Source organism: Schistocerca cancellata, chromosome 4, assembly GCF_023864275.1.
Source record: "Schistocerca cancellata isolate TAMUIC-IGC-003103 chromosome 4, iqSchCanc2.1, whole genome shotgun sequence".
Lineage (NCBI taxonomy): Eukaryota > Metazoa > Arthropoda > Insecta > Orthoptera > Acrididae > Schistocerca > Schistocerca cancellata.
In genome coordinates this window covers 681,212,157-681,234,817 of record NC_064629.1, presented here as the reverse complement: position 1 = coordinate 681,234,817, position 22,661 = coordinate 681,212,157, and the positions used below count along the sequence as shown (strand labels likewise).

The 22,661-nt window shown below is 39.2% G+C and overlaps 1 protein-coding gene across 2 annotated transcripts in view; it reads left to right on the top strand.

Annotated features, from left to right (window-relative positions):
- Window positions 1-22,661, top strand: part of LOC126184565 (oxysterol-binding protein-related protein 8) — a 211,549-nt gene that overhangs the window by 175,877 nt on the left and 13,011 nt on the right. For both annotated transcript variants that reach the window (XM_049926994.1, XM_049926993.1), the window contains exons 15-16: window positions 1,536-1,679; window positions 17,536-17,640. In XM_049926994.1, coding sequence (XP_049782951.1) covers window positions 1,536-1,679; window positions 17,536-17,640 — 249 coding nt within the window. The remainder of the gene's footprint in view (window positions 1-1,535; window positions 1,680-17,535; window positions 17,641-22,661) is intronic.

Genomic DNA, 22,661 nt, shown 5'->3' with positions numbered 1-22,661 from the left:
CCGGAGACAGTGGGCAGAGCCTCCACTACTGAACTGCAAATGGCCATGCGTTGGTTGGCAGTGTTTATCATCACTACGTAACCACTCTCTTCAGTTGACATCATGTGTGGATATGTAATTCTGTACTTTAAATTAGTTAGATTATTTTCATTTATGCCTTTGTCTTGGCCTCTGAAACTTTATATTTATCTTTTCAAGGAATTTTAACTGTCTAATGATGTACCATAATCAGAACCAGTCACCTGATTAATGAATTTTAGATTTTAATAACTTACATGTAATCATACATTGTTTTTACTTTAAAAGTTTTATTTAGGTAGCAGCTGTTATGGATAATACACTGTTGGAGCTGACGAGAAGCTCTCAGATTTCCATCCCAGTGACACCGTTGATATATTGCAGTGCTTTTATGAGTGTCATATGCATCTTCTGGTGAAGATGGTGTTCATGACTCATCAAAACTTTGCAGGTTGTCAACCCTGCCACCATGGTTGGAAACATAGCTTTTAATCAGTATTTACCAAGAAAGTCTACATGCATACACAGGTGAAACTGTTCACTAAAGCAGTCCATGACTTTGCAGTTGATCACAGGCAGTGTGATGACAAATTCATTGTATGTATTTCTTTACTTCTTACACAATTCCTAGGTAGTAGGCATAGATCTTAGCTTTTATTTATCACTAGGGAAGAAAAGATCATTGTGAGTCAAAGTAGGTAGGTGTCCAGTGAGCCAACTAGTGATACCATTGGAAGAAATAAGATAATTAGAGAACATTCCTTTTGAAATCAAGAGTGAATGATGTGATGTCTGGTGTGACCTAGTCACATTGACGTTACACTCTCTCATCAAGTTCATATAATTTGGGCTAGAATGCTCTTTGTGTTGCAGTCACAGAGTCACTGGTCTTGTAAAATGATTTAGCAATGAGAGTACAGTGCTCAGACAGTCAACTCTTGGTGGTATTACTTGTAAAACTACAGATAACTATAAAGGTTTCTCCCACCACTATAGTCCCTCCACAGTGCAAACACTGATCCCTCCATGACAGTCACTTTCATTTCATTTGTGACAGCCTCCAAAATCATAAGGAACTTCCACAAATGGCTTCAACATTGCTAGCAATAACACTTACTCTTTGTGCAGTGTCATCTTTAAAAATGAAAATATTAATCCAATGTGCTGTTCATTAATAAAAAATTCCATTTGTTCTTTCATTAATTTTTTACAACCTTAATGTGTGTAAATGTGAGAGACTTCTATCCACATTTCAGATACATTAAGAAACAGTTAAAGCATTTCCACTCCTTACTTCAATTTTGTACCAAATTACAAAGTTTTTTTTTCCTCCTTCCTTAACAGTGAAGTAAATTGTATCTTCAGTTTTGTGTTTGTATAACACATTCTTCATCTAATATCTGAAAACATTAATTTATTCCTTTAATAATTTTGTAGTTCCTTCTGTATATACTATTAATCACATGAGTATGTAATATCTTTTGTGTTTTGATATATTTTGTCCTTATCTTCCTCAGGAGGAGCAACTTCTGTGGAAGCCTACACCTGAGATAAAATCAAAGAGGTTGAAACGTTACACAGTTCCTATTGAACATCAAGGTGAATGTGAATCTGAAAATTTATGGCAACATGTCACTGCAGCAATTCTACGAGATGACCAGGTAGGATATACTGCTAGTAACATCATCCATGTACATGTGGATGTCAACAGTTGTCATACAATCTGTTCATGGAATATAGTGATTTTTTGTAGCAGCAAAATAGTTGTGTGCAGCAAGTAAATTAAGTTTCAAATAAAATACCATATTGTATTCATTTCAGAGATTAAAATATACAAGATCTTTGGTTTTTGCATTGTCAGTAATCTGGTGGTATTGCATATCTCCTGAGATGTTTTAAACTAATCTAACAAGTTTGATGTGATGGAAGCTATTAGTTGGCAATTTTTCCAGTTATTAGACTGTATTAGAACAAAAAAGGAATGGTGTTGTATTACAAATAAAGGTTCAAACACTGTAAAGCTGGAAAAGGTAGGTGTGTGTGTGGGGGAGAGGGCAGCAGTTCTTTCAAGAATTTTAGGCTTTGCCCAGGTATGTATTTATTCCAACCTTCTGTTAGTCCATCTCCTCCTCTTTCCTCTACGTGCACTTCCCCCTCCCCCTCCCCTTCCCACCCCACCCACTCACCCCCCCTCTCTCCCCCCCTCTCCCCCTCTCTATCCCCCCCTCTCTCCCCCCCCCCTCCTCTCCTGTCTCTTCCTCACACCTATCTGTGCCCATCTCCTTCTTCCCCTATCTCCTCCTCCCCTTTCTCTCTTAACAGTGTCGCCCCGATCCCAATAGAAAGTAGCTAGTTCTTACCCTAACAGCATTCTTTCCAGGTAGTAAATAATTTCCTACCAAGTTAGATTGAAATCAATTCAGTGGTTCAGGAGATGTGGAACATACACAGTACATACATACAAGTATCTCTTCTGTTGTGAAATAATTGTATCATTATATCTCAGTTCTTGTACTCAATTAATTCTCGGTACACATATCTGCGTGTTGGTCCATCTTTTGACTTCAGTGCAACAGTGATTCCATGTGACATGGATTTGACAAGTTCCTGGCGGTATGTGTCTATTCATCGTTCACTCAATTCCCCTAAATTTGCCGCCAGTGTTTTGCAGGCACAGAGCTGGTGCCAAATACTGTCACAGGTGTGTTTCATTGGGTTCAGCTGTGGCAAATTGAGTGGCTAAGACACCAGTGTGAATCCATTATAGTGTGCTATCATATCGTGGTGCCTTCAATTGTTACCACATGTCCCTTGGATGCTTAGGCAAATGTCCCTCCATAAAGTAATATTGCCCCCACCAGCCTGAGTCCGTGGTGCAGAGCATGTCTCAAGCAGCTGTCTATGTGAATGATAGCCTATCTGGACACCACCATTGACCTGGTGTAACAAAAAACATGATTCATCTGACCAGGCAACATGTTTCCATTGATCCACAGTCCAATCTTGATGATCCAGTACTATCTGAAATTCTAGCTGATGTCATTGATTTCAACATAAGCACACACAGGGATCATCTGCTGTGAGGCCCAATGTTCAATAATGTGTGCTGAATGGTGTTTCCTGAAACACTTGTGCCTGTGCTAGCATTGTACTCTGTTGCCAGGTCTGCCACCTTTCCAACTTCACAGTTCAGGCAAGCCTGGAATCTCCACATTCTGTGATGAGAAACAGAGGTCATAAACTTTGTTGCCTACTTGTTGTTCTGAAACAGTAGCACATAAACAGCTGACCAGCAGCAAGACTTGTTGTTTTGCAAACATGCCCTTGATTTAACTACCCTCAATATTTTATTTGTTTGTGTTATGTGTAGAGTTTTATGTTCAGTCCTCCAAATACCATCAGATCTGAGTCAATTGCCTATATTGATGCCACTAAAGGAGTAAAAACAAAATGACACACCTAATTTAGTTTTTGCTGCTCTAGTGGTATGCAATGATATTGTGGCACAAGGATTTCAGTATGTACCAGGACTGCAGGCATGCACCTAAAAAACTGAAAAATTCAATTATGTAATTTTATTTTTTGTGTGATAATTAAAACTTTATGATAACACTTTGTATCTGAGTCAATAGATGTTAAGTGTTTTGAAATAACAACCTTTTAAAGTGAAACAATGGAAAATCAAGAAGGAATAATGTTAGTATTATGAAAAGGATAGATGGCTACTCACCATATGGTGGAGACAGATGCAGACAAGCTGTGTGTATATTCTTTCAGTGTGTTTAAAATCTTATTTTAATGTGCAGAAATGCATACTATGAACAAACTGTGCAGGATATGTGACTGGAAGTGTTAATTATGTCACACAAAGCTAATTGTTTGTAACTGCATATGTTTCCAGATGAGAGAGATATATCTGCTAACATGGTTAACATGTTCTTTCCGGAATGTGAAGCCACTGTGAATACCTACAAGTAACCATTTTCTGCTCTATACTCGCTGGTAGTTGCAACAGTAGCTACTGAGTTTTATCCATATGACAGACATTTAGTGGTTGCAAATCAGTGCAATCCCAGTGATTCTTGCATTATATGTACACTCCTGGAAATTGAAATAAGAACACCGTGAATTCAATGTCCCAGGAAGGGGAAACTTTATTGACACATTCCTGGGGTCAGATACATCACATGATCACACTGACAGAACCACAGGCACATAGACACAGGCAACAGAGGATGCACAATGTCGGCACTAGTACAGTGTATATCCACCTTTCGCAGCAATGCAGGCTGCTATTCTCCCATGGAGACGATCGTAGAGATGCTGGATGTAGTCCTGTGGAACGGCTTGCCATGCCATTTCCACCTGACGCCTCAGTTGGACCAGCGTTCGTGCTGGACGTGCAGACCGCGTGAGACGACGCTTCATCCAGTCCCAAACATGCTCAAGGGGGGACAGATCCGGGTAGTTGACTTACACCTTCTAGAGCACGTTGGGTGGCACGGGATACATGCGGACGTGCATTGTCCTGTTGGAACAGCAAGTTCCCTTGCCGGTCTAGGAATGGTAGAACGATGGGTTCGATGACGGTTTGGATGTACCGTGCACTATTCAGTGTCCCCTCGACGATCACCAGGCCCTGTGTGCCTCGGTCGTATGCAGTCCTGATTGTGGCGCTCACCTGCACGGCGCCAAACACGCATACGACCATCATTGGCACCAAGGCGGAAGCGACTCTCATCGCTGAAGACGACACGTCTCCATTCGTCCCTCCATTCACGCCTGTCGCGACACCACTGGAGGCGGGCTGCACGATGTTGGGGCGTGAGCGGAAGACGGCCTAACGGTGTGCGGGACCGTAGCCCAGCTTCATGGAGACGGTTGCGAATGGTCCTCGCCGATACCCCAGGAGCAACAGTGTCCCTAATTTGCTGGGAAGTGGCGGTGCGGTCCCCTACGGCACTGCATAGGATCCTACGGTCTTGGCGTGCATCCGTGCGTCGCTGCGGTCCGGTCCCAGGTCGACGGGCACGTGCACCTTCCGCCGACCACTGGCGACAACATCAATGTACTGTGGAGACCTCACGCCCCACATGTTGAGCAATTCGGCTGTACGTCCACCCGGCCTCCCGCATGCCCACTATACGCCCTCGCTCAAAGTCCGTCAACTGCACATACGGTTCACGTCCACGCTGTCGCGGCATGCTACCAGTGTTAAAGACTGCGATGGAGCTCCGTATGCCACGGCAAACTGGCTGACACTGACGGCGGCGGTGCACAAATGCTGCGTAGCTAGCGCCATTCGACGGCCAACACCGCGGTTCCTGGTGTGTCCGCTGTGCCGTGCGTGTGATCATTGCTTGTACAGCCCTCTCGCAGTGTCCAGAGCAAATATGGTGGGTCTGACACACCGGTGTCAATGTGTTCTTTTTTCCATTTCCAGGAGTGTATATTCCAAAGATTAAATGCTATGACCTAAAGTAAATATTGTTGTATTAATAACATAACAGATGATGAAGTATAAGTAAATTAAGAGTAAAGGAGAACATTTGCCAAATAACAGAAGTGTTGAGCATGAACCTACAATGTGCCGAGTGGACATACAGTACCAGGATTGCATTTGACAGGTGGACTGCGATGATGATTGTGTTCGGTGGACTGGGTAGAGCGAGAAAGAGTGGGAAGCAGGAGGAGGGGTTGGGGATGGCTAACTGGTTGCTCGGAGGGGGGCAGCAGGTGTGCAGGATAGGAGTGTGGGAGGAATGGGTGGCAGGTGCACAGGCTAGGCACGCAACACACTAGCATGGCAGTCAGTGAGGTGTAGTGCAAGATGACATGGAGACATGGGCTGGGAGAGGGTGACAGGACAGAGGAAGGGGAACCTTCTGGGTAGGGTATGGGGACAGTGGGTTAGCAGGGATTAAGACCAGTAGGATTACTAGAGAGAAGGATGTGTTGCAGGAAGAATTGCCATCTACATAGTTTGGAAAAGCTAATGTTGGAGGGAAGGGTTTAAATGGCATGGTTTCTGAAGGAGCCATTGAACTCGAGCATGTTGTATACAGGAACATGTTGCACCACTGAATGCACCAGCTTTTCTGACCTACATGGATGGTAATTATTCTTGCAACATACCCTTCTGTTTTCATCCTTCTGTCGCAACTTTTACACAATTTCTGAGGACCATGTCATTAAGAAAAAGTTAAACCAAAATCTTTTTCTCTTTTGTTATACAAGTCCCAACTTGTATTTGTTTACTTGGTAATAATTAAGATACTACTGCATTTTGATTTCTTATTCTTGTCACATTAAATTTAGTGTAGCAACACTTGTTCCAAATTTCTGTTTTTTAACCATGAACTAAGTTAAAGAGAATACACTTGTATCACTATCTGGAGACCTACAAAACGTAACAATAACTATTATCCTCAACCAGTCTTACAAAGTAAACTCTCCCTCTAGTTCTAAACTGTATGGTGTTACAGTAATATTTGAAAATTTGAGACCAGTTTGAAATAAATTTCCCTACATTTTCTCTCCATTTTCTTGAATTAACATCTCCTAGGAGAAAAAAATTATCTATTTGATTTCTGTTCAACTCTGTTAGTCTGCCCATCATGACCACATTTTTAACTTTACAGTTCTTTATGGCAGTGAGTAGCAAATATTAACTTGTAGCAAAGTAAGTATTGTATCTCAACTTTCATTTTTGCTGTCAATACCATTTATTTCTTCTGTTAGAATTTTATCTGGTTTTTAGGGTCTCATGAAATGTTAATATATGTTGTAATCAATGCAATATGTGCTGTGGATTCTTCTTCTCCTTTAGTCCCCCCAACCCCTGAAGCTCCTGGTTTTGCAGTTACGCGTACTATTTTATATTCTGTTGTGGCTTGCCATTCCACCTGTATTTAATTCTGCAATCTTTTCACTTCATTGTGTCAGCTCTATTATTTTGAGCCTCAGTTCTTTGTTTGTTTTATTCAGATGTAGTGGCTGTAATATAAAGGGTGCAAGAAGACAATGTACAGTTGGTGACTGAATTTACAAGTCTACATGCCTTATCGTTCTGCTAAACTGCACATCTTTGCTATCTCTTTCACCACATAACATGCAAGGAGATGAAGTCTACCAACATATTGTCTACAGGTGTGAAGTCAAAAAACTGTCTGAGCATTGTCAGACTAATGTAGATAATGTAGGAGACTATATTCCTGCTGACCAATTTATCTCTTGTTTTTATCTGCTGTGTTCAATAAACTAATGAAAAAATGCTATTTAGTATGCACTGCATGCACAAATGCATTACAACTTACCACGATGCTATGAAAAAGTCTTTTTTAAAAACACAAAATATTCCAAATTGTAACAAATCAGTAGGATAACATGAACTTTTGGCTTTGAAATGACCTTTGTAGACATTCAGTCCAATCATACTAAAATAGCATTACAGGAAGGACTACCCTAGAAGTATATAAATGTAGCAGTAGGGGGTAGTTACATAACTGAATGCAGTTTCAGCTCTAGATCCACAGTGTTCAGAATCAAGGTAGCAACAAAATTTATTGGGGAAATAATGTCTTCAGTTTTCTTTAATGATTGTTGATCTTCCTGCTAATGGCTCTTTCGTGGAAGAGGTAAAAATATTATGTCCAGTAGCATACAACTGCAGCAGTCATCGCTCCCTTGATGTCCCAATAATGGCTGTGACAGAGAATTCACAGTGTATTAAGCAAAGTAAGCTTTGTGGACTCAAAATCATTAATTTTCTACCTGTGTGCCATCCCTTAAGTGAGAATCATTCAGAATGTTTAATCTAAATGACAAGAAAATATAGAGTGAATTTTAAAAGATAATTCTGAACCACCCCTGGAAGTAAATCTGTGGTGTCACCGCCAGACACCACACTTGCTAGGTGGTAGCCTTTAAATCGGCCGCGGTCCGCTAGTATACGACGGACCCGCGTGTCGCCACTGTCAGTGATTGCAGACCGAGCGCCGCCACACGGCAGGTCTAGAGACACTTCCTAGCACTCGCCCAGTTGTACAGCCGACTTTGCTAGCGATGCTTCACTGACAAATTACGCTCTCATTTGCCGAGATGATAGTTAGCATAGCCTTCAGCTACGTCATTTGCTACGACCTAGCAAGGCGCCACTACCAGTTTATATTGAGATTGTTATTAATGTACTGTCAAGAGCGATGTACACCAATTATGGATTAAAGTTAAGTATTCCAGCAGCAACATACCTTATTGGCTATATTGATTGCATTGTCCTGTTCCAGACCTCACGCCAGTCTGCGTGAGCATAAACGCGTGCATTTTGGCCTCCTCTAGCAACACGGTGTTGGCTATTCTGCCAACACATCAAAATCAATGGTCACATAGTTGCCCAATGTATTGCACAATGTTGCAAATTCTCCATTAGATTAGCAAAAAGCTAAAAGTGAATGTTTTTCTTGAGCTGGCTAACGCCAGGGGAGCTCATGCTTTGAAGATGAAGCAGTGCCGGATGCCACCATGTTGCCTGGGGGCGATCATACCTACTGTAGGGTAATGAGTTATATTCGCATTTCTGTAACTATGATTTCGGTCCGAAGCATAATTGCAAATAATATCCAGATACACTGACTGCAACTTGAACATTATAAATGAGTAGGGGAATTTATTTGTGTGGTTCACCTCTTCAGTAGCTGTTGTAGCTATTTTTGTCTTTCTGCCTTAAATGAACAGCAAACAAAAAATTAAACTCATTTACCACAAGTGATTTGCATTTTTAGTATCACCAGACACTATGAACATTGAGTAAATAACATTCATTTTAATATTATATACTTCAAAACAGTTTTCCTTATGAATGCTTTCTTTGGCATTATCTCAAACGTATAAGAACACAAAACACAGCATAGATTACAAAATGCTAATACTCACAAATAAATTTCACAAGCTGTGAATAACACAGTTTCAGATCAGAAACGCAAACCATGCCAGGAAATCTTTCACAATGACAGAAAAATGGGACTCAAAAACTGCAAACAAAATTAAACATGTGAATGATTGCAGTGCAAGCTTATTCCAGCTTATGATAATGTGAAAGGAGAATCTTTTGTGATGAGAATGTGAAACAAGGTACAAAAAGTACTGATAGTAATGTCTCAAATATGTCATTTGTAAGTAAAAGTGTCATTCATTTTATAAAAGCCAAAGGAATGAAAAGTATCGCTACTCATAACAATTACAATAGAACTGATAGTGGTGATTTGTCAATAAAAGCAAAAGCGGTAAGTGAGTTTTTCAATTTGAGATAACTTAAAATAAAGGAATCAAAGACAGAAGAAGAGATTACTCTACATGATCATGGGATGGAATTTCTATGCAGTACTTTGCTGTTGGCTCATCATGCTTGGAATTGTTTTTGCCAGTTGTTTCACATTAATAATACCTCTATGCTGTCACAACATTCATAGGACAATTATCAAAGTGTGATTGTTAAAACAGACTGCTGTGTTAAATATTATCGGTGCAGAGTTTCCGGGGTATACTGGGGGTTGCATCTCCTTTACTTTCATAAATCCACAGAGAGGAAAAAGAGCTACATTTTATTCATATTGTAAGGCAAAAATATCATACATCAATTACATTATTAGTGAAAGTAGCTAATGATATTATATTTTGTCTGTATATAGGGTATTTGTGAATGGTATGTTGCTATTCGTTTCAGTTTTCCTCGCAGCAAATCTACAGCTTTTTCGTAATGTGATTAGAATGTTGACTTGTACAGTATTATTGAAATAGTTTCACTTGTGAATGTTAAGAGCCACAGAAATAAATAATTGTCTTGTGTGGTCAGATTTTAAAATAAATTTCAAGAAGACACTGCTTTCATTGTTATTCAGTGATGCCATAATGTTGTTTGTTCACTTCTACATTCATTGTTGAAGAGATTTCGGCAAAGTTTGGAATTCTGTCAGAGTTTGAGTCAAACTAAATCACAAGATTAAGCAATATTTCTCATCACCAGCAAACAAAAAGATTGGGTTATTTGAGGGTGGTGATGAAACTGGCAGACATGATGAAAATAAGGAAAAGAGTGAAAATCAAATTGTCTGCCACTCTTATGCAGGGCTCCTGCTGAAATAGTGTTGATTGTGATTTTCCTTACTGCTGGTCAGTGGAACAGAAAGATGATTTCTGTACAAAGAATGAGTGGTTGATAGTAAAAGACAAGAAACTGGGGTGCAAAAGTTGTAATAAACTTGAGTCATTGGGGACAGAAAGAGGTAAACAAGGAATGAATATTTAGCAACAGTGGCCAACAATTTCAGTATTGCACAAAACAGGCCAGATAACATCTCTCTGGAAGAAAATCTTTAAACACAGAGTAAGTTCAGCCCATAAAGCTGCTTTGAAAATACGGTGTGTTTCAAAAAGAATATACATATTTCAAATGCATATATTTATTACATACAACATGAAACTTCACTCATATATTTAGGAATTTCTCACATTTAGATTACAGATGTAAATACGTTATCCACCAGTCACATGAACAACATCACATTGATACTTGAATTTCGCCCATACTCAGGTAAGCAAGTCAATTGTCACTGGTGTTACGGCCATACAGATTCAGTTCTTCAACTCATCAAGGTTTTGTTGTATTGTCGTTGCATAGATGTTGTCCTTAGTGAAACTCCCCAAGAGGAAGTTACAGGGCACCAAATACTATGACTATATAGGCCAGCTGAGAAGTGGTAAGTCACTAGCTGTTTGAGAACCAATCCAACGACTTGGTCGAGTTTTATTCACATATACAGGCACTTGGTGACTCCAGTGAGGGGGGTTCCCCATATTGTTGAGAAACGAATTTCAGACTTGTTCAGTCATGAAAACAACCAGTTTTTTAACATAGCAGGATACTGCTGACAGTTAACCGTGTTTCCATCAAAGAAGAATGAGGTGTAAAGAGGTGAATGGGATATTGCACAAAATGCTTTGACTTTGGGTGAATTTCATGCATGTTCAATGTGGGTTCTGTAGGCCTCAAATCTGAATATTGTGTATGTTTACTTTCCCAGTTGCTTCATTGCTTTATCACTGAACACGACGGGTTGTGCAAAAGTGTTATCATTCTCTATAGCATTCTGAAGCTCATCAGGAAATGCCACAAATATGTGTTTCTCATGATGTAGAGCCTGTAACAGCTGTAACTTGTATGGCTTCATAACCAACCATTGTCTCAAAACAAACCAAATTATTGTTGTAGGCAGTTGTAGCTCCCAACTGGCATGACGAGTAGATTTTGTAGGACTTTGTTGGAAAACAGTTTGAATTCGTGCAACATTTTCATCTGAACAAGAGGTCAGCCAGGAATCTTTCCTTTACATACACATCCTGTGTCTGCAAATTGATGATACCATTTTCGAACATTCTATTCATTTGGAAGATCATTTGGTACCTCAGCCTGAAATGTCCTTGCACAGTAATCAATTGGCAAACTCGAGAACACAAAAAGATTTCTACTGCGGAGCAGCAATTTTGCTATATGTGCCGGTAACCAAGCAAACAGAAGACATCCGACATCTGGGAGCAATGAATGTAGACTGGACAGTGTATTCGTTCCTCCAATAATCGAACCATGACGCAGCAATAGATAGTTTTGACAACATAATAGTTTTTTTTAAATGCCCTGTATGATCTGCAGAAGTGAAGACTCCTGTCAGTGTTATGGCACTGAAGAATGATACATCAGTAACAGCTAATGTTTTCAGACTGTATACAAAGTTGCTAGAAGGAGTCAACTATTAAATGATTTTTAGTCGGGAATTTATGTTCAGAAATGGAGGAGTGGACATGAATCGTATTCTTCATTCTAGGTTTGTATCTTTCAACATAATAAGTCATACTGCTCCACAAATGAAAGCCAGAGTCATCAAAAATACACTTAAGCACCAAAGAAACTGGTGTAGGCATGCATATTCAAATACAGAGATATGTAAACAGGCAGAATACGGCGCCACAGTCGGCAATGCCTATATAAGACAACAAGCATCTGGCACTGTTGTTAGTTCAGTTACTGCTGCTACAATGGCAGGTTATTAAGATTTAAGTGAGCTTGAACATGGTGTTATACTCGGCGCTTGAGCGATGCGACACAGCATCTCCGAGGTAGCAATGAAGTGGAGATTTTCCTGTCTGACCATTTTACGAGTGTACCACGAATATCAGGAATCCAGTCAAACATCAAATCTCCGACATTGCTGTGGCTGGGAAAAGATCCTGCAAGAACGGGACCAACGACAACTGAAGAGAATTGTTCAACATGACAGAAGTGCAACATTTCTGTAAATTGTTGCAGATTTCAGTGCTGGGCCATCAACAAGTGTCAGCATATGAACCATTCAAAAAAACATCATCGATATGGGCTTTCGGAGCCAAAGGCCCACTCGTGTACCCTTGATGACTACATGACGCTAAGATTTATGCCTTGCCTGGGCCCGTCAACACCGACATTGGACTCTTGATGACCAGAAACATGTTGCCTGGTCGGACGAGTCTCATTTTAAATTCAATCGAACAAATGGATGTGTACGGGTATGGAGACAACCTCATGAGTCCCTGGATCCTGCATGTCAGCAGAGGACTGTTCAAGCTGGTGGAGGCTCTGTAATGGTGTGGGGCTTGGGCAGTTGGAGTGATATGGGACCCCCGATACATCTAGATATGACTCTGAGAAGTGACACATTTTTAAGCATCCTGTCTGATCACCTGCATCCATTCATGTCCACTGTGCATTCCAACAGACTTGGCAATTCCAGCAGGACAATGCAACACCCCACACATTCAGAATTGCTACAGAGTGGCTCCAGAAACACTCTTCTGAGTTTAAACACTTCCACTGGCCACCAAACTCCGCAGACATGAAGATTATTGAGCATATCTGGGATGCCTTGCAACATGCCGTTCAGAGATGTCCACCCTCGTACTTTTCACATTGATGGACAGCCCTGCAGGATTCATGTTGTCAGTTCCCTCCAGCACTACTTCAGACATTAGTTGAGTCCATGCCACGTCATGTTGCGGCACTTCTGTGTGCTCGCAGGGGCCCTACCCAATATTAAGCAGGTGTACCAGTTTCTTTGGCTCTTCAGTGTATAATCTAATCGCATAACAAAATTTCCTTGATACTTGATGAAAGTTCAATATTCAGCCAATTGCTAACATTGGTTATTTATTCTCAGTGATACCTGATATGATGAGCCAAATAATATTTTCCCAGATTTCATTGAAATATAATGCATGACAACTGAATGTATATTCAATGCTGTAATGAATAATTAAAGACTAGGGGTTTTCACCAAGAAGTTTTGAATGAAAATCTCATTTCTGTTGCCACTTATGGCATGACAGTAATGTTGGTGGAAAGAAAAGTACTGTTTCATTGCTATTGAGCAAATACTTTGATATGCTTTATTTACTGCAAAATTATTACCAGATTATGAAGTATTTAGCAACGTCAAGGAGGTTGCTTTTCCTAATAACACCCACACTGAAAAAATGTTATTGTGGCATATGTGCCTTCACACATTCCTTCTGGTGCGCTGAATTTTTATGCTTTCAATCTTTTACGATAGATATCACCCTGCTGAATACACTGATTCTCTTGAAGTATAAAAGTAAAAAGCATAGCAAAAAATGATATACTAGACTTTATGTTTTTCGTTTTCAATTACTGTTAGTTTCATAAGGTCATATAAGACTTGTGATGATAAAATCTGGTTCTAATAATATTTGAAATTCTTATTTATTTTCACCATAATCCCTTTCTGTTTCTTGATGTCACAAAAATATTGACTATGTAATGAAAAAATTTGAAACTGTGCTCTTAGTCATTATGCTACCTACACACTTGGTTTAATACTGCATGTGTGGGAACTTATGAAGTAATATCAGAACTCTGAGTGTCAGTTTCTTGGAAATTATTGAATGGTGGCACATAAGACAAACCAGGTTACTTTCGTTTTCACTCTTTTTGCACCAACCAAAGTTTCAACCATGTCAGAGTGTGACCTATGGCAATTTCCCTTGTTAGCTGTGCTCCCTGGTGAAACTGCATGGTGTTAGTCAGGCGTTACATGAAGAGTGGAAAAGGTGCATGTTTCCTGTTCAGTAGCCCAAATTTGGAACTTATCTGAAGGTAATCAGAGTGCTACAGAGATGACATTGGTACACAACTTCACTTGTGAGGCGAGCCTTATATAAACTATTTCGTTAGTGGCAAGGTGAAGGGAGTTGATCTGAGCTAACTAAAACTTTTTAAATAATGAGTATAATTGCATCATATAGTGAGATTGCATGCTGTATTGGTCAAGGACTGTGCTGAGTGGCAGATACTTACCGCTGTGACTACAAATTAGCATAGCAAGTGTGTAAAATGAATCAAAGCAATCTTTAGTGACACTTATTTGGCATTTGTTAGCTGTGTAGGGGCAGTTTCAAAGTGGGAATATTTATGAAAGCAGTGATGTAAGTTAATCTGGAAATGTTTAATTTATGTCATTAACCTCATTTCACCTGAATTCGTTGCCTTGCCAATGTTCAGTTTTTTCAAGTTATTCCACTGCCGTGTCAAGAGTGTAGTGTCTAGTCTCAATGTCTATTTGTCCGTCTGGTTTTTGCCCTATTTATGTGACCCTCAGCTTGTAGTTGTGGAAGATCTGATGAGTAATTGTACCAGGGGACAAGACAATGTACACAGGATCTATCTTAAAATCATTATTAAGCCTTTCCAGTAGTCTCCAAGATCAAATAAAACTATAATTAGCATTTTCCACCGGTTCAGCTGCAATATACCAATCTGTTTTAACAATTACACTTCCTTAATTCTCTTATGAATGGTGTAATAGCATACAGACATCATTTGTGTTAACAAGGAAATAAATTATGAGCAAGATGTGCCAACAGTGAGGTTCTGCATAGAAATTCTGCATAAGTTGCCTGAAATAGAAAAGCTTATTAATCAGGCACTTTTCACATTTATTGATCAATTACCACAACCACATCTATTTGAATCATCATGAGTAGAGGACACTTTTTGTCCCTTTAGTTTTTGTAAAATAAATGACACTTTTACTTAAAAATGATATATTTGAGATGTTACTTCGGCACTATTTGTTCCTTGTTTCACATTCTCATCACAACAGATTCTCCTTTCATGTTATCAGAAGCTGGTACTGAACTTGCATTGCAACCATTAACTTGTTTAACTTTCTTCGTATGCCTGAGTTCCATTTTTTGGTCTTTGTGAAAGATTTCCTGGCACAGTTTGCTTTTCTGATTTGAAACTTCATGTTATTCACAGCTTATGAAATTTCATTTAAGTATTGCCGTTTTGTAATCAGTGTTATGTAAGTCTTTCATTTGTGTTTTTGTGTGATGCTGTTTCTGTGTGACTGTGTAATGAATGTAAACACCGGCTGTTTTGAAGCCGAAAGTGTTATCCTGCTAATTTGTGGCAATTTGGTATACTCTGTTTTATTGAAAAAGACCTTTTCATAACATTATCATGATAAGTTGTAATTCATTTTTGTTAGTACAGTGCATACTAAATAACATTTTTTCATTAGTTTATTGAACACAACATACAAACATAAGAGAGAAATTAATCAGCATGAATACAGTCTCTCATATAATCTAACATAGTCTGACAATGCTTGGACAGTTTAGAATTTGCACTTGTAGACAATATGTTGGCAGCACATCATCTCCATTTGTGTCATGTGGTAAAAGAGACAGTAGAGCTGTTCAGTTCAGCGTAACAATAAGGTGAGGGATCTCGCAAGTTTTTTCAGCAACTGTACACTTTTTTTAGGGGAGAGAAAAATGCTATATAACAAAAATGTCACAAGTGTGCAATTTACCTACTTGGGGTCCATGGAGATGACGATGCTAGTGATGAATGGAATTTTAGATTCACAACTGGCATCTGCATCCTAATGATTATCTAACATGCTGAAAACAACCAGGTGTTTCACAAACAATATTTGCAGCCTTAACGAAATAGGCAACCAGCTCTTCTGGGGTTTCAGTGTCTCTCACATCAAATACCTCATCTCTGTCCCCCACACCCGCTCACAAAAGAAATCCATAGGAGTGAGGACAGGAGAATGTGGTGTCCATGGTACTGGCCCACCCCTCCCAGTCGAACAATTGCAGAAAATATTGTCTGAATATTCTGTGACAACAATGGCAAAGTGTGATTGGGTCACTGTGATGCTGGAGCCATAATCATTGCTTGACTGCTAGCAAGGCATTTGCCAATTTCTGGTATTACTTCACTTCTATCAAGCATGTTAGGTAGAAGATACCAATCGGATAGTTGTGAACAATACCAGCTCACACATTTATGGTAAATCTCTGTTGGTTGTGGAAAACACAAGTTGCCTTAGGATTTTCCAAATCCCAGATATGGGTATTGTGGCTGGTGATTATTCCTTCCCTTGTGAAAGCATCCATGTCAGCAAATGAAACACACATGGAAGCGAGGGATGTTTTAATTTGGTGTTGATACCATTGGAAGAATTTTTAACAGTTCTCACATTACAAGGTCTATCAGTTTTCTGTCGGTGTCGTCTAAGGGATATCCTATCTCACGAAGACAGCCATCAAATCTTTGAGATGTGATGTGATGTGATCTGATCAAGTCCTTAAACTAATTCTACATACAGGTGCCATGCTGCTAGACTGTGGTATCATGCCTCCCCATAAATGAAATGCATCTCACCTAATACTATTGGAGTCTAATTAGTCATCAAGAATCTGTTAACATGAATAGAAACTATCATGTACACACAATATAAAATAAACACTGACAGTGGAACTCCAGACACTACTAGCAATAATGGAAACTTACACTTCCTAGCAAGAAGACTTAATTGTAGTGCAGATCAGGTTCCAGTGTCAACCTTTTGGATACACAGCAGCCAAAATTACTGTGAACATTGGCTTAGGGGAGGTCCAGCATCAAGTCCTTCAAACCCCTGCACCTCTGACATTTGTCACATAGCAAAAATATTTCTTTTTATCTCTCCTAATAGTTTTACTAATTTGTATTTGTGGTTTTTTCGCACAATGTATACACAAGGTGTCTCAGGTGGAAAGGTCCATCTTCAGAGATATAACAGTAACAGTCATTCAAACTGAAGAAGTCTAGTAAAAATGCATATATCAAGAGCTATGAGCACTTTTTCAGTAGAGGAGTGTGTTTCGCAGGAGCAAAGACGAACAAGAGCTCATAGCTCTTAGGGTATACATTTCGGAGCACATGATTCATAAGACTGTTTTGCTTTGAATGATTGTTCCAGTCCTATTCTTGAATATTGACCATTCCTTCTGGGACAGCCTGAATAACTGTGGGCAAATCCTAGTTTCCACACACCAAATTCAGTGAGTTGTTTATAATCTAATTTAACAGGTCATTCCAAAAAAAGGCCTTATCTCTCTGCATTTATTTTATAGGTTGCCGCTACAGAAGAGAAGACGGTTTTGGAAGAAGCGCAGAGGGCTGCAGCAAAGGAACGTAAGATAAAGGGTATTGAATGGATACCAAAACATTTTGAGCAGGTGGGACATAAGATAAAGAACTTTTAACAACCTGGGCATTTGTAACAGTGTTATACCTGAGTTTCATTTTTGTGAGGATTAGTTAATAAGTAATTACAGCATTGTTACAGTTTCTGAATGGGGGTGATACTGCAAGGTGGGACAAATTTGTCACACACTTCTGAATATAATTGTCAACAGTATTTTTGTCTATTATATTCCATAATATTTCAGATGTGCATGTGGGATAGCGTTATTTCTTCTTTCAATATTTTGGCTGATATCCTTACAGCCATCTTCTACTTAGCAGCAGATCAACAACTTTGTGCTGTTAGCTCAAATGTAACATGGATGTAGGTAAAGTTGTGCAATTTTAGAATACTTGTCTTTGAAGAATGACCTGTAAGTGTCACAGGAAGTTAAGAAAATATTTATTATATAATCTCTTACACATTGAATTTAATCCTTCAGGTGTGGAAACGCAACATATGTCAGTCTTTTTTTATATTGTGTATATAGTACTGACTGTCCAGAGATCTTGGAGGCTAGAGTTGTGGGGGCACAGATTTCTGCCCAACAAGCCTGTGATTCCTGCACTGGTGTGTACAGACCATGGGCTAGCCCTCATGGCCCAGTGAACTTTCAAGCAGAATGGATCCCAGCACACCAGAGACAGTGGACACCACTGGCAGGCTTGGCTATTAATTTTTCAAGGTGGCTTGTATCCATTTGCAACATCCGAAAACTCACAAGGAGAAAATATGACTTTGATGATGATTACTAAGTGATTCCTATGGATGAGTCATTAATCCTCAAATTGTTGATACAAAAAAATTCATCCTATAAGAATGCAGTGCTTTTATTTTTGGCAACATACACAAGATTTGTGCTATTTCAAATGAAGAAATATAACTAGAAGAATCTATTCAGAGTAAAGATATGCAGTAATTGTTATTATGTCACACACACACACACACACACACACACACACACACTTCTGATGATAAAAAACCTATAACTGGCTAGAGGTAAAAAAGGTAAACTGGCAGTACAGTAAAGAATGGAAGCTCTGATATTCTTGGAAACAAGTGCCAACCTGCCAATGCCTGGTAACTAAAATAACAATAAAGGAGACCTGGCTTTGTAGATAAATACAGAACAGCAGAGTGGCTCAGTGAGTAACCTTGGTGTGCAGCCTGGTGGGCTGAGGAACCAACTGACTGGCAAGGCACTTCGGTCTGGCCAGGTTGCACCCAGCTGTGCTGTCCAGCAAGCCAGCTGATCTCATCTGTGTCCTGTATGTTACAGGCTGCAAGACACAGGCTGGGCAGGCTAAAACTTGCACCATGCGTAACTCTATTGACAACAATACTGATAAGTCCTTAGCAAAGGTTGGGGTTTAGACTGCACATTAAATGTCCATACGAATGAGTATTTGTATCTTGACACTGTTCTGAACTTCACAGTAGGGGTTTCTGATATAGAATATTTTATCAGGTTGGCTTTTCATCAGTTAACAGGTCCTTAACCATACTTGATAAAAGGCTAGTGTAACCATCTGGAGTTGGATCACCTTTAATAGAGCAACATTATAAATTAAGCAGTTAAAATTGATAGAATCTAGGATGAGTACATGAACAGAAGCTTAAATATAAATCAAATGAATATCATAAAGTTTCATCAAAGAGTTATGTATTTTTGATGAATGAATAATGGCAGTCATGTTGATTTTGGACTGTACCATCAAGACATTCTTTTTTGAGGTCATAATGAGAGGAGGATGATGTCAATGTTCAGTACTGCTGACCATTTTAGCAGCATCACTGCCATGCATAGTTCACAAGTAACATCTGTTATTGTCAGGAATTGTTATAATACTCCATAACAACCCTACAGCCCACACTGTATTTTGTTGTTCATAGTGCACATATCAGTATGTTGATTTCTATTCATGTATATTTGATTTTCCTGCACAGTTAGCTCCTGGCTGTAGACTGAGATTGATTATAAATTGAAAAGTGCATTGCAGTAATTTTGAAACCCACATACTTTATTTCCAATGCTCAAGTTTTATGTTGATGAGGTGTGATCTTGTGAATTTTTTAAACTTATGTAGAGAGATGTGAGTCTTGCTGTAGCACTGTTATGGTGTGTTAGCACGTTTCTCTTGTGAATGTTTCTATAAGTTAAGGTATCACAGTTACCAGCTAGATACAGTCAGTTAAGTGTAAATATGTTAACCTGTGGACCACATTGTTTTTTCACACACTAGTGGCACTTGATGATGATTTCTTTAGTCTTCAGAAAGCTTTTGAAATACTTGTTGATAAAATATAGATAATCATCTCCACAAATAATGCTAACATAGACAGCTTTCTTATTTAGTCTTTATAACTGCCAGTTCAGAGGCACTTTGTTGGCTCAGATATTTCAGCAAAATAATATCCATTTCGTATACCGTTTCCAAATTTCCTGTTGTTCTTCCAAACTTGAAAATTCTAGTTCAACTTGAAACGACTCAAAACACTGATTTTCTTTACTTTTTCTGAGTGAGAAGAATCTATGAAGATGTGCTGAAAAGTAATGCCTCCAAATTTCTTATGTGTAAACTCTCAAAGATTTTGAAAGAAAACAAATATTATTAACATTCTATGTCTTTATTCTCATGCCCACATATTTATTTCTCAGTGTAGTACCCTGACAACAAACAAATTTCTCCCAACGAGAGACCAGTTTATTGGTACTATCACTGTAGAATGTTTGACACTGTTGATGCAGCCACAACCTCACCTCTGCTTGCACCACTTTATCACTGCAAAGTGAAGTCCACGAAGGTGTTATTTACATTTTGGAAATAGATGAAAATCAGATGGGGCCAATTTGGGACTGTATGGAGAATGACTGATGACAGTGAACGTAAGGCATGGGATTGTTGTTTGGTTGCAGTGCTGGTGTGTGACATGCTGAAGGAGAGAGTGCTCAATATGTGTAAAAACTCTTCAAATTCATGCTTTCAATTTTCTGCAGTTAGAAACTCAATTACAGCATGCTGTTTCTCACATGTTTCTCTCACGTAGCTAAGTTACATGCTGCCAAGTTGCATGGTACAATTCGGAGCCCTGTACTGGCAGAGGGTTGCAACTTGCATCAGTGAAGCAAGAAAGTTGACTAAGTAAAATGCATGACATGTAATACCTCGATCAATATTGAGAGAAGGGGGGAGGGGGGGGGGGGGGGGGGACGGAGTTGTTACTTTTCGGAACACCGTTGTACCCTTGTATGTAAATTTTCATCATTCTCAACTTTTTTTACTCATGTGTATTTTGTGGTAAAGGCAATTCTATCAGTTTAAAAGGTTTGTAGTATTTATGTAACACATCTGATGTGAATATGCAATGTAGCTTTCACATCAGAGTGTCAAGGTAACTGTGTAGAGCCATAGTGGCAATAATGTGGATAGAAAGAAATTCTCCTAGGACAATTGCGTGACGTCATTTCTGTGATATTATGTAAAATATAACTTCCATGTCTGTGAACACTCATAACCTTCATTTCTGAAGACTGGGATGCAATCCATATTGACAGTACCAGTCCATAGAAAGACCCTTTCTGTACAACTTGCAGTTTTCATCTTTACACACCATCAAGGTTGGTATCATGTACCACTTGGTGATAGCTTATAATTAGAAGGAAGCCACAAACATTTTAGTGTGTTCCTAAACAAAACTTTGATAATACAACTCCCAACTGGTGTGTTTCAGTTCAATTTACTCCTGTGAACATGTAGCAATGTGAGAGAGGTTTTGTGGATCTAAGCATGATAGACAAAAAAAATCTACAAATAAAATTTATCCTGTATACATGTGACACACAAATTGTGTTCAGTTTGCCTATTGCAATAGATCCTCATGCCACTTTAAAGAAATTCTTAAGTGAACTGTGACATTTTTTATGGTTTAGTGTCTTAAAATCAAACAGAAATTTCCTATATTTGCTGGGTTTCAGTATACATCCACTTAACCAGTGCACTGTAGATACCCTGAAAAAAGTCATCTTGGAGCAAAGCAACAAAATGCTTAGTAACTGATGTTTCATACCCAACCATATTTAAATTTTCTGCATTTTCTAATTCAGAGCAAGAAATTGTTGAAATGATATCATCAACATGGCACTGTCTACTGTTTTCTCTAATCCTTGTCAGTTGAGTACAGTACTCAGTGTCTCTTATTACTGATATGTTTAAAACCCACTGAAGTAAAAACTAGTGTGTTGTTTCCTGCACTTCAGATAAGGCTGTTCCATTGTTGCTCCACGAGGTAATGGCATTGGGGTACATACATCAGCTATCTCGCGGGCATGTGCAGCTAGTATAGGCTACCTGCCAAATAGCTCTGTTGCATGCATTCCTCACGCAGGCACAAGGACAGGGTGTTACGGTCGCACACACTACAGCCTGACTGTCCATGCTGTCCACTGTAGCCTGTGCGCACCTGGCTGCCTGTGAGCGAGGACTTGAATGGGAACATATGGAATGTGAAGATATGTTCAGAAGCCCCTCAAATTCCAAAAGTGCTTAGCAGATTTTCATATACTTTTGAGGTAAAGAAACATGTAATATCCAGACTGAATCTTTCACTTTGCAGTGTGTCCAACACACAATTTTATATTCACATGTTTCAGATCTATAACGTCCGTGACACTTCTGTTATGAGACATCATCAGAGCAGAAATAACTTTCTGCTATAGGTAGTGCACTGAAAATAAAGATAAATATGTCAGTTAATTCGTCAGTTCCTGAGGAATTTCATCAATACACTGGGTCATGGTCTAGCATGTAGTTGTCTTGCTATGGAGAATTCAATCGTACTACGAGAGAGTGACGAGTAGTGAAGAGCAGCTTTTGTTGCTGACACAAAAAAGTTTTTTTCAATCATTTTGACTGAGTTAAACCCTTTTTTTCTTATATTAATAGATTATTCCCTTTTGTCACAGAGCTCTGTTCAAATTAGCGCACAAATCAGCACACAGCATTTCATGTATGT